This window comes from Ursus americanus, chromosome 3 (genome assembly GCF_024610735.1).
Source record: "Ursus americanus isolate L20-20 chromosome 3, mUrsAme1.1.p, whole genome shotgun sequence".
NCBI lineage: Eukaryota > Metazoa > Chordata > Mammalia > Carnivora > Ursidae > Ursus > Ursus americanus.
Window position 1 is genome coordinate 27,986,079 of NC_142129.1, and position 18,336 is coordinate 28,004,414.

The 18,336-nt window shown below is 36.8% G+C and overlaps 1 protein-coding gene across 8 annotated transcripts in view; it reads left to right on the top strand.

Annotated features, from left to right (window-relative positions):
* The window catches only part of CADPS2 (calcium dependent secretion activator 2), a 513,174-nt gene that overhangs the window by 390,987 nt on the left and 103,851 nt on the right, over nucleotides 1–18,336 (top strand). For 6 of the 8 annotated variants that reach the window (XM_087860858.1, XM_087860859.1, XM_087860857.1 and 3 more), the window contains exons 14-17: nucleotides 2,851–2,952; nucleotides 8,547–8,610; nucleotides 11,920–12,043; nucleotides 14,032–14,052. In XM_087860858.1, the coding sequence (XP_087716984.1) occupies nucleotides 2,851–2,952; nucleotides 8,547–8,610; nucleotides 11,920–12,043; nucleotides 14,032–14,052 (311 nt within the window). The remainder of the gene's footprint in view (nucleotides 1–2,850; nucleotides 2,953–8,546; nucleotides 8,611–11,919; nucleotides 12,044–14,031; nucleotides 14,053–18,336) is intronic. The other 2 variants (XM_045792750.2, XM_045792749.2) reach the window with 1 other exon arrangement.

Here is an 18,336-nt window from a genome sequence, read left to right on the forward strand (position 1 = left end):
TTAATAACGGCTATGACAAGGAAGATATTGATGACACAGGACATATTTTCATTTATTGGGAAGAATAATTTTAGCATTTTAAAGAAGATTTTATTTATTTATTTGACAAAGCAGGAGCAGGGGTAGGGACAGAGGGAGAGAGAGAAGCAGACTTCCCTCTGAGGAGGGAGCCTGACGTGGGGCTGGATCCCAAGGCCCCGGGGTCATGACTTGAGCCGAATGACAACTGAGCCACCCAGGCACCCCAGAAAAATAATTTTAGAAGGAGCTGTTACCTTTAGGCATGACTGCAGCAAAACTGTTATTTATTCCCAGTCACTTAGGTACAGATGTTCACTTCGTATACCTAATATTCAGTACATAGTCTGATATATGCACTAAAGGGCATAAGAATAAGGACAGGTCCAAAATACTAACTATTGTATTTAACTTGTCAGATGTATACCTAATTTGATAGTAAACTCACTTAAGACGATGGCTTTTCACTGTATATAACCGTCTTTATCTTAGTGAAAGTTGACACAAGTGGTGTTCCTCTGACTTACCTTTCTCGCTTTTTATCACCTAAACCCCTGGCTCCGTTGTGTCGGGTAGGCGAGGTGCCCCGCTGAAGTTTAATATGACAGGATGACTTGCTGTATCGCTGTGAATCACAATCTCCTTTGACAGTTGAAGCAAACAGTAAAATTCACTCTAATATAACCATGTGGTGTCTGTCCAAGAGCAAAGCCAAAGAACCGTATCAGTCATCAGAATAAGAAAAATAAGTTCTTTGCTCTTTTTCATCAAGTTTGCATTGGCGTATAGAGTGAAATACCAACCCACAACTTTGTGGTATGAGTTTTTGTGCTATCTGTATGATAATATAATGTAGTTATAGTTTACGTCTGAATGCCCAAATTCCCAAGTTGATGATGTATATAGAACTCTCCGCTTGATGGGCGCATGGGTGGCTCAAGCAGTTAAGCGTCTGACTCTTGGTTTCTGCTCAGGTCATGATCTCATGGGCCATGAGATTGAGCCCCACATCAGGCACTATGCTCAGCAGGAGTCTGCTTGGATATTCTCTCCCTCTGCCCCTTCCCCTGCTCTCTTTCTTGCCCTCTCTCTCTCAAATAAATAAATAAATCTTAAAAAAAAAAAAAAACTCTCTGCTCTTGAACTTTTGTGATCATTATTATACTTATTCTTAAGTTATCATCTGCTCAGTGGGAATTGACTCTGAAGTAATAGGTGAAAATTGCATTATATTATAAATTATTTTAATAAATTATTATAAAGCATTGGGGTTAGCTCAGAGTTCATTGTTTTGTAATTTATAGATCAGACTTTCTTTTCTCCTTCCTAAAAATATTTGAAAGACCAATATTTGCCATTAGTTTTTCTGCAGTTCACATTGGAAATACGTTCTGGTAGAATGTATTATTCTGACTATGAAAGAAAATAATTGATGTTTCCCTATTTAGGAATGAAGTATAATTGTAAGATTTTCAAAGCATACATTCCAGCAGCATATGAGATTCTGAAATAACAAATTATTTACTCTGTAATGGCAAAAAAAATTTTCAGACTTAAATGATGCTTTGAGATGAATAAAGGGTCTTTATGTCATTATGATTCAGGTATAACTTTAAAATTAATTGCTTTTATCCTAATTGACTAGTTGCAAGTATCAAAGGTACACATGCACACATATACATGTTATATATATATATACACATATACATACAACAATCTCCTGGGGAAAGTTATATCAAACATTCATTTTTCTTTATTTTTCGTAATCATTTATACCTATTTTATCCATAGGTATTAAAAATTAGTTAAAATATAATCTTTAGAAAAATAAGGTAATGGAGGAAGAAATGATTGGTGTTAATTATCAAATGCAAAAGATTCATTTCATTGAAATAGACACTTTTTGAATATGAGATTAGTAGATCTTTCTCATTGCATTAACAAAGTTACAGTTCATACTTTCAAAAATTTTGATGACTGTTATACAACCAGATACTGAAACTGATACAGAATAAATTCTAAATCCATTATTAGAAAGAGTTTATACTTTTAATCCTGATCTTACTAAAAGATTTCTGTTTGTAACTACCTCTAAAAGTCCTGATGTGAACTTGCCTTGATTCCATAGGGATATTTGGCTAAGCACAAAATCCGGGAACATAGCTGGTCTGCCTTCTCTATATGTTTTTATTCAACTATTTGTTTTGAATTGTAAGCCCCTACATTTAAACCAAAAAATAATGCAGTAAATAACCAAATGTATTCAAATTTTCTGTATTTTTTACAATGAGAACAAAATCTCCAGTTTCACATTAGCTTGATTTTTATTCGGAAGAAAAGTAGTTAAAATATTTTAGTTTGCATTCCGTATGCTTTTATAATATTTTCATCCATGGGATATTTATTCAATTTGTCAAATGTTTGGTACCACATAAAACACTTTCACTACCATTCTCAAGGACTAGTCATTGTTTTCAGTAGATCTGGAAAATATTTATTGTAATCCTTTACCTTGAAGGCTGTCTAAGACAGAATAATTCCATTCCATTCATTCCAGGTCAAAATATGAAGCAAATGGCTACAAATACCTCCTTTAAATAAATTTCCATTAGAGATGCAAGTAATATGTATACTGTGGACCAATATGCATTTTCCTTAATTATTCTTCAGGGAAATATAGATATAAAGATATATGTATATATAAATATATATTAAAATAAAGATATATAAAGATATAAAATATATGAAAGTAAACATTCTATTAGTATAAAATACTGATTTTGTTTTGTTTTGTTTTGTTTTGTTTTGTTTTGTTTTGTTTTGTTTTTCCAGGCCTGATGGAATTGGAACTGTTTCAGTGGAAGAAAAAGAGAGATTTGAGGAGATAAAAGAAAGACTCTCTTCTCTTTTAGAAAATCAGATAAGCCATTTCAGGTATATACTCTATTCATTAAGTATTTGCTTTCTTCACTTAATACTCCAGTTCCCTATAGAAGTTTATTATGTCTTTCTGTGGCTACTCAAGAACTACCAGTAGCTTCTTCTCCATCGCCTGCCAGGTAAGATCCACATCCCTCAGTCTGTGGTCTGCTTCTAAGCCTGCTGTTCAGTTTTCACCATTCATTAAGGTAGGTCCCTTCTCCTTCAGTTTGTGGAATGCATCTCTCACTTGCTTGTGCATTTCTCATCCTTGAGTAGCCTCTTCCCCAACCTCTGGTGAGCAGTCCTCCCTCTCAGTTACCAGGCAAGGAACTTCTTATGTCCTATCTTCATAGTAGAGCTGTTTTCGATCCTTCCAGCAAAGACTGGAAAACCTGAAGCCTTTTAGCATTTATCACCTGTACTCCTCACTAGTCACTTATCACATAGTTACAATACCCATTTTTTAAGTCATTGGTTACTTTATTTACATTTTGTGGGAACAAGGGCCATGTTGCCTGGCACAGTTCCTTGCTCGAAAAAATTAACCATTGATCCTAAGAACATTTACAGAATGAAAGATCAAAATCTTGATGTTTTTTACCCTGATTAAGTTAGCTCAATAGAACCTAATGGTTAAGAACAGAAATATTTCTGGAGAATGCAATTCAAGACAAAGGAGAAAACAAAGAAAGAGGAATAGTTAAGACCCCTGAACAGAAAGTCAATGTTAAAGAGGAGGAAATCGTCATAATGATAGTTAATAGAAACCCCAAGAGATGATTGAGCTTAGAAAGCAACCAAAATATTAAGATGTTTTAGTATGTTGAGAGAGGATTTACCCACCTGGGACTGAGTTTGGAGTTCTATTAATTAGATTATATTAGTTATTTTGGAGTTTGGAGTCACATTAGATTAAGTATATAAAAAGAGGATATTAAAAAGACAATTATAAACAAAATAATGGCATGTAAATCATAGTAAATATTGTATCTCAGTTATCTAGGATATTTACAGAATATAAATACTGAATTTAACTCGCCAAAATGGCATAACTGTTAGAAAGACAGGAAGGACAGGAATTACATTTAGGATGGGAGAAAGTAGTAAAAAAAAAAAAAAGAAAGAAAAGAAAAAAGCTACTTATGTCTAAAGTGGAGTAACAAGATTATATTTACTCTCCCAGCTGAAACAAAAAAAAATTTTTAAAAGATAAAATATGCAGAAGATTGCTTTTCGGCACACTAAACATAAAGACAATGAATAAAAGTGATTCTTGAGAGAAACAAATGAATAAGGTCTTTTATTGTGTCTGCTTGGCACCAGGAGAGTATTTCTGGGTCAAGGCCCAGGGAGGAGAATCCCAGTGGACACCCTGACTTGAGGAGACAGATGTAGGAGTACAGGGAGGGCAAGGCAGCCAGAGTTTGTAGGTCAAAGTTCTAAAGAAAAGAGAGGAGAGACTTACAGGTATTTGCTGAGGGTCCCTCTAGAGTCTTCAACTAATTATTGATCTGAGTATGTATGTAAGGAAACTATTTAAAGTCAGATAAATAATCCTTTCACTCCATGGTAGGATTACAGGAGATAATCCTCAAAGCTAACACAAAGCTAGGAGGAGTACCAGTTTCTACCACCCAGAGTGGAAAACTTCTAAGTTGTGGACAGAGGGTAGAATACTCAAGAGAATTTTTACCTCAGTAATAGAAAAAAATAGAAAAAAATCAAGATTCAAATAAATCAAACTGTTTCTAAGTAATTTTAACTACATTCCAGAGTAAAGTTCAAGAATAAAGGAATACAAAAATATTGAGCCACCAATAATGTAAAACAATAATGTCTAGCATCCAGTCAGAAATCTCTAGGCACACAATGAAATGGTAAAATATGACCAATGAAGAGAATGAAAATAGCCAAAAGTGGAAGTGACACAGAAGATAGAATTAGTAAACAATAGTATTAAAAGAATTCTTACCAAATGTCATATTTTCAGCCTGTTAAGGGCATCTATGGAAAACATACAACTTCATACTTAACAGTGAAAGATTGAATGTTTTTCACCTAAGATCAAAAGCAAGGCAAGGGTGTCTGCTCAAAAATCAGTAGTCAGGGTTGTGTGGTGTGGACAGTTCAGAAATCAACTTACACACATAAGGTCAATTGATTTTCAAAGATAATTTGCAAAGTACACTTTTTTTGATAAATGGTGCTAGAACTATTATAGCCATATGCAAAATATTGACCTGGATCCATACCTCATACCTGATTCATAAGTTAACTCAAAATGGGTAGACCTAGAAAACAGAAAATCTCTTTGTTCTTGGACTAAGCAAAGATTCTTCAAAACACCGAAATCAAGATTCATAAATGGAACAATGTTACCTTGAATTTCATCAACATTAAGAACTTTTGATCTTCCAAAGACACTGATAAGGGAATAAAGAGATGTATCTCAGAATGGGAAAAAGCATTTGCACAATACATTTCCCACAAAAAACTATTATCCAGAATATATAAAAAACTCTTAAAACTTGGTAAGAAATGAAACAACCCAATACAAATTTGTTTCTGATATTTCACCAAAGACACATGGCGAAAAGGCATATGAAAAGATGCTCAACGTCACTATTCTTTAGGGAAATACAAACTAAAACACAATGCGGTACTACTACATTATTAGTATAAATAAAATTAAGAAAAATAATTACCACCCAAAAGGCGTTGGCATGGATGTGAAACTGGAACTCTGCACGTACTCTTGATAGGAGTATAAAAGGGTACAGCACACTTTGTAAGATTGCAGGTTTTTAAAAACTCAAACACCTCTAACATATGACCCAGCCGTTCCACTTGTAGGTATTCTCCAAGAGAAATGAAAGCACATGTTCACACGAAGACTTTCATGTGAATGTTCATTCCAGTGTTATTCATAATAGCCAGAATATGAAAACAAGACAGAAGGCTATCAACAAGAAAGAGATAAACAATCGCAATACTTCTGATCAGCAAAAAGGAATGAATGGTTGATAGCATGAATGAATTTCAAAATATACTGAGAGAAATCAGATGCAAAGATGTATGTACTGTAAGATTCCTCTTACATAAAATTATAGAAAATACAAACTAATTCAACTACAAAGTAAATCAGTGGTTGCCTGGGCCCAAGGGGTGGGGAGGAAACATTTGGAGGTCATGAATATGTATATTAAATCGATTTGGTGATGGTTTCATGGGTGAATACATATGTCAGAACTTACCAAATTATTTTAAATATGTGCAGTTATATGTCATTTATGTCTCTAAATCTATTAAAAAGTAAGTACTTCCATAGTGGGAAGTTAGTAGAATAATATATAAAACTGAAAAATCAAGAATTAGAAATATTAGCATGTAGGTTAGGAATATAATGTTTAAATACAGAAAGAAATAACTAAATTTAAAAACTTTTTTTTCTGGAGCAATTACTTGCAGAGTGGGGTGGAAATGACAAAGGATTTCTGTTTTTCGAAAGAAGTCTTTAGAAGTTTTCTTTCAGACTATGTGCATATATAATTTTGATAAAAAGAAATACTGTATTTTAAAAGGTAAAGAAAAGAAACAGTTTAATTGTGGGACGTGTCTATGCAGGCTCATCTATCTGTGTAATTAATTTCCTAAGGTGGGAATCAGGGTGATTTTAGTTTACTCAGATTAGATATTAATCTTAGTTGCATTTCATTTGATGGTTGAGTATTTTCCAATTTGTTTTGTTATTACAGAGCTGTCGAAGTGGTAAAAACCCAAAATATTTATCCTGAAAGGCAGAACAAAACTATTCCTTTCTTTTAAAACTCGTTTTGTAAAGATTAATTAAGCTTCTCTGTAGTTATTTTCTGTACTTTATTGATTCAGGATTACTTGTACTCTGTAAATGTGTTGAATTATTTACACATCATGGGCAGCTAATGCTAATTCAGAACATACCCAGTGGGACCTCCGAGCCCTGAAATGCTAAATGTAATCTGGGGATCAGTAACATTCCATTCATAAAATGTGTCACCCACAGGTTAATGGAAATAAACAATAGGAAAGACAATGGGTGGATTATGCAAATACAGTGAAAAGATTTAAGCAGGGGGAGGGGACTATAAGAACCCAATTTGTGTTTCATTTAAACGTGGATTAAGGTTTATGGTATACAAAATGATGAAAGCTACTTTGCTAATTTGCTAATGCTCTAAAAAGCAACACTGCGCAGGAAAAAAAAACAATCAAAAATAAATTGGCGGTTGCTTTTGTGCATGGAAGCAGAGAGGAGTAAGAGATGCATGGAGGGAAGAGTGAGTTAAGGAAATTTTTAACAGTAAATGAAATAAACAGTGTTCTGAGGAAAAATTTGACCAGATTTATGACATTTTTTGCAATTATCTGACACTAATAAAAGTTTCATAACACTACAACCCAATCCTACTATGAATTTAACAGCCATTTGTGAGAAATCCATCTTTAAGCAGTCTTGAAAATTTCCTGCTGTAATACAAATTGAATTTAAAATATATGTGTTCTTAGGGAAACCTGTTCAAATTGCCTTATGAAAAAAATAACTTCATTGTGATTTACATCTTAGAAGATGTGTTTACCAAGTCCCTGAATAATGGCGAAGGACAGGGAAATATATAAACTTCAGTTCTGATCCAGAGCAAAGTGGCAGCCTGAGGACAGCTCAGCTGCCTGTAGTACTTGATCTTGGGGGGCGGGGAGGGGTGTTGGGGAGGAGGTGCTTTACTGAACCAGATTCAAGAGAGCCAGGAGCTCCAGTAGGATGAAGAGGCCCTGACATTCTCTGCTCTTTAAGTGGAAAGTGACCTGAAGACGGACCCCCGTGTAAAGAGCAATAAATCTGTCACCACCTTGTGTCAGCTAACTTCTAAGGAGCCCGCTCACTCGCCCAGCCTCTGACCCTAATTTCGGAACACGAGTGTGAGCTGCCCTCCCGTTGTTGGTGTCTTTAGGAATGCCCGGCGTTAGACTGAGGATAACCATCTCTGCTGGCAAATTGCGGAGCTCTGGAAAGGTTATGTTTTGTGTGGGGAGGTTGTAGAGTTAGCCACTGGCATACTAGGCAGATGTCAGGAAAGGGGGGAGCTGGGACCTGTTTTGTACTAGAAGTTATGTCTGGGGGGTGTGCTTCCGTCTCAAGCCACCCATAACTACAAGAGGAATTGGGGAAAATCATTTTGTTCATCATAGGGCTTGAACAACAGCAAACCTGACGAAGATTTTAGGGACTATATTTTAATTATCTCTTTACTGGTAGAATCTTAGAGGGTTTTTTTGTTTTTTGGTGTGTTTTTTTTTTTTTAATTTACTGTGTTCTGTCTGAACACACATCATCAAAATTTTAGAAACTTTTCATCACAGTTTAAACCCTTACTGTTAAAAGAAATTGAAAGCATGGAACTAGGTAATTTTCTGCCGTTAAGATTTTCCCACATGGGTTGATGCCATTTTAACCAACTTTTCACTGTTCTTCAATAATGCCAAGTAATAGAAGTGGGAATTATTGAGCAGTCTTGGATATTAAATGGAAATTAAATATTAAATGTTTGTTCCTCCTTTTGTTTTTAAAGATACTGTTTTCCCTTTGGACGACCTGAAGGTGCTCTGAAAGCTACGCTTTCATTACTTGAAAGGGTACGTTTGAACACTGCTTTATAAATACTATTTGCACTCTCAGTGGCTGTGTACTTTAGTGATTGACACAGGCAGACAGGCCCGTTCCTCACAACGAAAGTGTTCTCTGAGGCTGTCGGTCCCATTTCACCACTTTCTCACCCGCTCTGAACCACGTTCCAACTCTTCCTGTCTCCTCCTTCTTCCTCCCCACAGCTTTTCTGAAGCCCACCCCTGCCATCCGCGGCCGAGTTGATGGCATCTTGGTAGTCGTACCCATTTCCCCCCTCTTTCTTTCCCTCATGAAATAGTCTTTTTTTTTTTCCAGTTAAGTATAATCCTCCGTTTTTCAGACTTCACAGTTGTTTTTCATTACCCTCCCCCAGCCCCCGACTTATTTGTACATTTACCTGTCCCATTTCTCATACCTATTAGGGTTTATCACTTCACATGCCCAAACGTATCCTTCCTTTCATTCTAAATCAATCTCGGAATAAGTAACTTGTGTTACTTTAAATGAATTCATGAATTGTAGAAATTTGTCTTCTGTCAAAAAATAAATAGTAAACAAGGCTTTCCTATCCATACTAAAATCACTTATTAATGAAAGTACATTCTCCTCTCCTGTTTTTGTAGCAGACTGGGTTTGAAAGGGAAGTATCGTTTTCATTTATTTATAAAACTATTCATATGCTAGTTGGAGCCTAACAGTAAAGTGATGGGGACAATTCCTGTTCCTTACCAGCATTAACACAAATTTCTAAGGATAATTTATAGCTCATGACTTGATTATTCTGGTCTTGATTTATTGACTTCAGAGCACTTGGTCTTGTCCAGTTTTCTGCCAAAGAATTCTGGACATATTACATTGTTTATTTGCACTTCTATTAAAAGCAAAAAGGGAAGACACTTTTCAGTGATTTAAGGACTTGCAAGATGGCTGGCATTGACGACTGTATACATTGGTGGCCTCTGTCTAGCCTGTCTTATCCTTGATTCCTGGGCATCATGTGATAGAAATAGTATTGTGGTAGTTCCCTGTTTTATTAGAATTTTTATAATAAAGCTGAATGTAAACCAGGCTTTTCCAAAGTATTCATTTCATCCAGTTCATTAAGGTATCATGAGAAAGATAAAATCTTTACAGAGAGCTTTACTTTTGGAATGGCATCCCATCCTGGGTGCCTGATACAGCCTGTCTGTGTGCTGGTTTCCATGGTAGAGCTTCCCTCCTCCCCCAGCAGGGAAGAGTTCCTTAGAGCATAGACGCCCTCGTGCACTGACAAGTGGTAGGATGAACAGTGACCTTTTTTCCAGTTATAGTCACTTCTCATGTCTCTTGCTGGACTGAGAGAGAAATGGTAGGGCCATTTCTTCATTTTCAAGTCTCTGTATTTATTGACACCTTTGAAAAACAAAATCTACATGTGAATTCTTCATACTTACTAAGCTTTGGAAGAAATGGAGGGGATACACAAGACAAGCTGTCTCTCCATTTTTGCTCTTCCCAGCCCTTAATCTGTACTTTGCCAGGAAAGAGGATACAGTCCCCCCCAGTCCAAATTAAATATTCAGCTCCTGGGAAATATAAACTATCACCTGATTTCAACCCTGGACTCACCTCTGTAACAGACATATACCTTCTAATTTTAACAGCTATTTCTATTATTTAAAAGTGTATCAGGTGCCTGGGTGGCTCAGTCAGTTAAGTATCTGACCCTTGATTTTGGCTCAGGGCATGATCTCAGGGTTGTGGAATCGCACCCTGCCTTGGGCTCCACGCTGGGGCACAGAGCCTGCTTAAGATTCTCTCCCTCCCTCTCCCCCCACCCCCCCCCCCCGCCGCTTGTGTGCACGCATGCTCTCTCTCTCTCTGTCATTCTGTCTTGATGGATGGACGGACAGACGGATGGATGGATGGATGTGTGTTTGTGTTACCATGGGAAAGCCTAATAGTAAAGTTTATGGTTCTGCATGTGGGACAAAATTAATTTTAAATTTAAATTTTAGTAATAATCACATTAAAAATAAAAGTACATTTAAAAACAAGTGAAAATAATAGTACGTTAATAGTCTTTTTTTTAAACTATGAACAGGATTTTTTTGCCTATAAAGAATCTAATGTGCAGTTCTAATTAAAATGCCAAATATATGTAAATGTGTTAAAGATTTTAAATATGAGACTATGAAGAATAATTGAATTTGATGGGAAAGAAATTTTTAAGTGATAAGGTTTGCTGTTTTGAAAAGGAAAGCTTGCCTAACAAAATTAAAATATGTTGTGAGGGATCACTGGTGCTTAAATGGTCGAGTAGATTTGAGATTATAAAATCCTTTGTGCCGAGGCCAATCGAAAGAGAATGAAATCATAAAGCACGAAATGGATGTTTTCCTATTCTTTTGATGAGTCTTTAAGGTAAAAGACTAATAGAATAGTAAGAATACTTACTGTTCTTTTCTTCTCTATGTTCATATTTTGCCTTCTGTGTTATAATTTGAATGTAAGTAAAGCCAGAAAAGCTGCATTAACTATACAGAAAGAGAGAGGTTAACTAATAGTATAATCAAAACTAACTGTAAGCAGTTTTATCACTGAGAAAGTTTTAAGGAAAATTATCAGTGAGTCATTATAAAAGTGCTTAAGTACATTATGTTTTAAAATCTGGATATAATTGTATTTTCCCCTTGCTAATAGCAATACTTGTAAAGGAAAATATGTGTGTGTGTGTGTGTGTGTGTGTGTGTGTGTGTGTGTGTGTGTGTGTATATAGGAATTCAACGGAAAATAATCTGTTGTTTTTTAATTTCAGAAAGTTTCTGTGTATTTTAACATTTGATATTCCATTCATTTCACTAAAAGATTTTCTCTCCCTCAACAGATGAAGTAATTTAATTGTGAGAATTAGAGATCTTGATTTTTAAAACAGTGCTTATTCTTCGTAGAATTTTGTTACTGTTTTTATATATCTACTGCTCAAAAGATTTAAAGCTTTTAAATTAGGGATGTGCAAGACAAACTTTATTACTTGTCCCAAGGACTATAATCCTGCTCTGAAACAGCTGCTCTAATGGAGTCGTGGGCCCCTGGAGGAAAAGTGACAGTCATCACACTGAATGGTGGTTTGGCCTATGGGAGGTTTTGATGTGCATAAATGAGGCTTAGACAGGAGGAGCCAAGATTGGAGGATTACATTCCCGGTTGTGAAGTGCCGACTCATTACTTTCCCCCAGTGTTACCTAGGGCCCCTTCCTAGTAATAGATCTAGGACAATTTGTGTAATTTGATTGTAGTATCTGTTTTATGCCATCTCTTTCTCTCCCCCTCTTTAGGTTTTAATGAAAGATATTGCCACTCCCATACCAGCGGAAGAGGTGAAAAAAGTGGTCAGAAAATGTCTCGAGAAAGCTGCCTTGATCAATTACACTAGACTCACAGAATATGCCAAAATAGAAGGTCAGTGCACTGAGCAATTGCCCAAGTGGCAGTGAGAGCCAACAATGCCTATTAACTGAATTTTCTGTGAGAAGTTCTTTCCTTTCCTGAACAAACCTGGACCGTGGCAAAGGGAAATGTCTCATTAAAATCTCAGCTGGTGGACTGAAGAGCTTTTTCCTATTCATTGCTTTAATATGTCTCCTGGGACTCTGCTTCAATGAAAGACCCAGGATTCGTGCTTAAGTTGTCCTTTGTTCTTATTTTGAGTTTTCAAGGAACCAAAAGGTGTTTTCATGGGTTGTATTTTTTGACATTACCGTAAGTATGTCTAACATTTAAACTATGGGTTGTGTCTTCTTTCCTGATCAGTAACCGTATAGTGTTACATAATTTTATTTTCTGTTCAACAGTGTCTCTCAGAGAAGGAGGAAACTTGATTATGGTGAGGGCCAAAATAAACTGAGAGAATTCTCTGCAACTTTTCATTGCTTGCAAGATATTAATGCACTTGAAAGATTAGACCTCTTGAGAGGACTGCACATTTTTTCCCTCTTCCTTCAGGTTTCATTCACTAGGAATACTGAAATTTAAGATGCTTAGAAATAATGAGATTGAAATTCATGGCAAAATCACAAAATCAGCTTTATTCAACAATCCTTTAATATAATTAAAAATAGGAAGGGCCTCAAATATTTTGCTTTAATCATCATGCAAGAGGCTTGTGTAGTGCATGTAGCGTTAACTTAGGAAAAAGGTTTGCGGTGTTAAATACTTATATCTAAAAATAAAAGCAAATCCTCTATTAGGAAAATTTTAGTAACTTTTAATGTAAAATGGCACTTAATTATAAATTTATTAATTTTTGATATTAAGATAATTTTATCAAAATTGGGACAATGAAAGAGATTGACTATAATTGGCTGTGTTATATCCTTTTTTCTCTCCAAATCTGATCAAGCTTTCTAACAAGCATGCAATAACCAACCTCCTGAGTGATTAACAAAAAAGCCATCCCATCACTATAGCAACCAATATTATATCACGAGAGTAACAACATGAAACCTCCTTAGTTACCAGTTTAACATCATTAATTATGATATCACGTTGTGTTAAAGCAAAAGCAATGAATATTAGATCATTTGGGGAAAGTGGAAGATAAACAGATTGGTTTTCACATCTTGAATACTCACTGAGACAATTTTTGTGTTTTGGAATATTACGTGTTGTGAACATGGGATGGAAGAATCAATACAAAAATAGACCTCTTAAAACCTTTCAAATCTGATAAAGGGGAAAAAGTTTGTGCGCACCTTGAATAAACACAATATTGTTTTACCCAAATGTTTAAACTCTGTCCAAAAAACCTATGAGAATCCTTTTGTTCTTAGCTGTTGGTTCTAGTTAATATTTTTGACATTGTCTTATCCAAGAATACTGAAAAGATATGCAGGATATTTCTATTTTCTGGTCAGAGTCCATTTTGTCACAGCCACGGGTAGCTTTTAATAATTAGCTAGACGTGTTAACACTGGTGGTGAAAAGACACAGCCATTCTTCTGGATCACACAAAAAAAATAAGTCTGTGTTAGAGAAGATCCTATTATAGGACTAAATGGACAGTGGGCAGGGAGTTCTCCCACCTCTTTCCCTTCTGGGGTCACCTCTTATTTCTAGTTGTGAGAATATTCTAGAAAATGAATCCTAGAAACCTAATTGGGTGGGACTACTGAGCAGTCTCCATTTTCCAAAAAAACCCAAAATGCGTGCTTATTATATGAGAAAACATCTGTGCATTTCATTATCTCCCTTTCTTCCAACCCCCTTGCTTGTATCTAAAAAAATAAAGCACTCCTTATTTATGCTCAGGACCAGACCAAGAACAAAATCTAATTTAAGTTAGAAGTAGGAAGTGGACCACTTTTCTTTGCTTGACTGACCTCCTGCATTATGTGAGCAACATGGGTAGAATCTGTTTTTCTCCTAAACTGTCTTTTCTTATGTTTTAGGCCCAGCAGAAAAGGAAACAGGTAACGAATGTTTGTGCATGCACGTATCGTTATTTCTATTGTGGCGCGATGTTTGATACTGGTGACTAGCTGTCTGCTTTTCAGGGCTCCTATTAGATCACTTTGATAAGATACCGAGAATACTTTGATTTTGTTGGAACTATTGTTCATGCTTTGTAGGGAAAATACAGGCCATTTATCTCTGTAAAAGTTCAGCAATATTTTTTATATAAATTCAAAGCAAAAAACCTGAGGCTGTATTAATGTTATACATTATGTTTTAAGCATGGACACTAATCTTAGCTGGAAGCTGTTGCCAATATTTGGAGGGCTCTTACAACTAGAAGAGAGGACTATCTTTCCTTTATCACTCCTGAAAAATAACCGAGTAAAAAGCATAAATGCTATTAAATAAGAAATAAGCAGCTCTTCGCTCTGAAAGTTGCTCATCAGAGGAATGAACAGGGATTCTGAAATCCCAGTCTTAGGCAGTTGCTAGGAAAGCATTCTCTGGGTTTCTGAATTCGTAAAGGTTTTGTTACTTTTTTCTTATGCCACTTATCACTATTGTAATTAATTTAGTTACACGTGCTTTTACCTGTTTATCATTCCTGTCTCTTCTTCAGACCCTTGCAGGCAGGGTCCTGATGGAACACGTTCACTCTTGGGTCCCAGCAGCCAGCCCCGCACCGCTGACACAAAGTAGGCTCTCAGTGCTTTAGAGAGAGATGAGAGGTTAGCTAGTTAGTTCTATGTGCAAACCATGGGGCAAGAGACCAGTGAGGATCCTGCCTAGTCCAAGTCCCCTTCTCTCATTCAAACCCTGCTTGCAAAGTTACCGACGAGTTTGACTTGTTTTTAACTGAAGTCTTCGACTAAAGGGCTCTATTTCTATTTTCCCTAACTTTTTCAATTCTGTTTCAGTATTTGACCCCAGAAAGCGTCAGGCACAAAACGCTCTGAGCCAGGAGAAGGGGAAAGAACGCACCTACAATGATCACTAAAGTGCACTTCAGAGACTACCACCGCCTCTTATGACAGCCCATTGTCATAGCAGCAGTCCTTTGCTCTTTGACAAACTTTTTCAAAATCTCTTATGGCATTTTATCCCTCACAATGTTTCTGTTGTGAAAATAGTTTGTATGTAGTTGACCCGCAGTAAGTCCAGAGTTATTAGGGGCTTTCCCACTGACATAAAGTAAATAAGTCAGCCAGCTGGGACTTGTATCAGGTGTCCTGATCCACAGGCTACAGAGGCTACGCTCCCTCCCCTGCGAAATGCGAAGGGGTCACAGTGCACCTTCATGAAGGACAGGGCAAAGGCACCATGTAAAGTTGCACACATTCCCATTAAAGAGAGGGGGGAATGGGAGAGTTGCTGTCCCCCATGTACCTCACTTCTAGACAGAAGCCTTCCCTTCACACATATTTGACATTCATGCTACTGCTCAGCTATACAGGCTCCTGACTGTAGGAGAAACACTTTCCTTAAAATGAAATGCCCACAGGGGTGCCTGGCTCGCTGAGTCGGTGGAGCGTAGGATGCTCATCTTAGGGTTATGAGTTCGGGCCCCACGTTGGGTATAGAGATTATCTTAAAAATCTTTAAGGGGTGCCTGGGTGGTGCCCCGGTCAAGCGGCCAACTCTTGGTTTCAGCTGGGACCATGATTTTAGGGTCGCAAGATAGCGCGACCTCCGTGCTCGGTGCACAGTGCTTAAAGCTCTCTTTCCCTGTGCACCCCACCCTCCCTCTCGCTCGCTTGCTCTTTCTTCTCAGTGAAATAAATAAATCTTTTTAAAAAATCTTTTTAAAAATTTTTAATAAGAAAATAGAATTAAATAGAAAAGAGGGGGAAAATCAGTGTAGTCTAGGTGATTTAAGCGGATTGAAGGGAAAGCTAATCTCAGTTGAAGAATCTTCTGAAGTAACAGGAGAGAGGTTTTGAAGAAATGTAGTTCTATTCTTTTGGTTGCATTTGGTAGCAAGTTAACAGAGCTACCTAATAAATGTTCTTGGAGGTACTTTTAAGAAAAATGAGGAAGTCCGTTACATGTGTAAGAGCTCAAATGCTTGATAAGACTTCCAAGCAGTATTCTCTTGGGCATTATAACCCTTTTCTTCAGTTAGTTTGTACCATCTAGAGAAGAGGCGAATTCTGCCCAAGATTTGTCATGATTTTGTCATCTATTGACTGCTTATTCCCTCAGAGGCTTTTGATTTACTCTGCTTCATTAGTTCCTTAAACAACTTTACAAAACAGATGCTTCACAGAAGAGGTAACCGAGACTTCAGAAAAAGTCGGTCAGCTGCACAAGGGTGTGCCGTTGTTATTCAGTTCAGCAGACATGAGATGTGCAGCCCTGTATCTCCGTGTTCCTGGTTGCCCTGCCTCCGGGGCTGTCTGATTCCCAGTGCTGACCTCGACACCTCAGGCACGTCGCAAGAGCCAAGGGGTCACTTTTGCCAGAAGTATAGATATTTATTTAGTAAGAGCGAACACGTATTACCAGGAACTGTTTTAAGCACTTTACATGTATCCATTCACCCTTTGCAACAAATATTTCTATTATTGCTTTTCCGGGAAACTGAAGCAGGGAGGTTACTAGCCATATGCCCAGAGACAGCTAGGAAGTGGGAGATTACAACACACTATCTTCCTGTTGAGCTGTTGTCTTATTTTCCTCGGTCTTCCTCCCTCCCTTTTCTCGGCAACTTGGGTAGGTAAACTTGCGCTCCGTTAAAATACGTGGGCATTTGAAAGGAAGTCTGAAACACTACGGTCCACAGAATTATAATGAAAGCTGTAGATGTAACTTAAAATTTTCTAGCAGTCACATTAGAGAGGTAAAGAGAAACAGGTGAAATTAATTTTTACTAATAGTTCATTTAACCTAATTATCCAAAATATTATTTTAAAATGTATTCGATATACAAAGTTATCGATGAGATATTTTACGTTAGTTTTTCATACATAGGCTTGGAAGTCTGGTGTGTATCTTACTCTACTAGCACATTCTATAGGCCCCATTTTAAGTACTTGTTTACCTGTGGTTAGAGGCTGCTGAAGTAATTGGACAGCTCAGATCCTATCAGAAGGCTAAGAGTTGGACTCCAGAATCTGAATCTTTTTGTTTTTCCTCCCCCACACATACATCTCACAGTGTCAGGTGTTGAAAGTGAAAGTGATTAAAATTTGTAACCTCCCCCTCCCCCAACCCACAGCATCTCCTTCCCTTCCCTACTTTATTTTTCTCTATGGCACTTAGCTCTAACACACGATATAGTTCGTTCATCCTACTACCGTCCTAGAATGTTCGCTCCACAAGGGCAGGACTTTTGTGTTTCAATAACTGCTCTATCTCCAGTGCTGAAAAACAGGCCTGGGCACATATTTGGTACTCCATAAATATTTATTGAATAAATGAATGACTTTATAGCAGAGAGTGATCAGGCTATTTATAGCAGAGAGAACATCTGTAAACTGGCAAACTGGCTTGCAAAAGGCCATTCAAATCAATCACTAAATAATTAACAATATAAAAGCAAAAACTAACCACTTAAAAACAACAAGATTGGAAAAATTAAACCAGAATGTCATGCCCTTATCACGGGCAGGGTAGGGGTACTAACTCTGGCTCACAGAAGCCCAGAGGTTATAGAGACCAACCGCATTAACAGTGTCTAGCAGTCTAACCTGTTTCGGTTGTTTCTGTAACTCAACATGAAGCTCAGTGGGACTCCTAGCTCTCTTCCGTCCTTGGGAGTTCTTCACCTTCTCCATCTGCAACACGAATTTGCAGAATAAAGGGATTTTACAACTTTGTAATAAATGAAATAAAACAAATGCCCTCTCTCTAAATCCCTTCTTTCCTTCTTGGGAATTCTTTGCATTTGTTTCATGAGTAAAGATAGTTCATTTTGAGAACTTAAAATTTCTAGAAAGCATTTTTTTTTAATTTTAAGAAATGTTTGAGATTTACACAGCTGCAAAATCAGCTAGTTTTCTTCCTTGATTTAATTTTATCACTCCTGTTGTAACGGTAAGACCCTTTTTACAGTATTTATGATCTAGGGCTCAAAAAGGTACCAAAACTTCATTTTCCTAATTGTGTATGGTTTTTTTTTTTTTATTGTATACCTTGTTGATGCAAACCAGCTCCTTTTAAAGGAGAATCAATTCCTTAATTCAAGGAATTTCTTATAGACAAGAGCAGCAATAATACACGTAATAACAGCCCCTGCTTTCTCCTGAAAACTACGCACCATATGAGGACTTAAATAAAAGAGAGAGACGGCTCCTTAG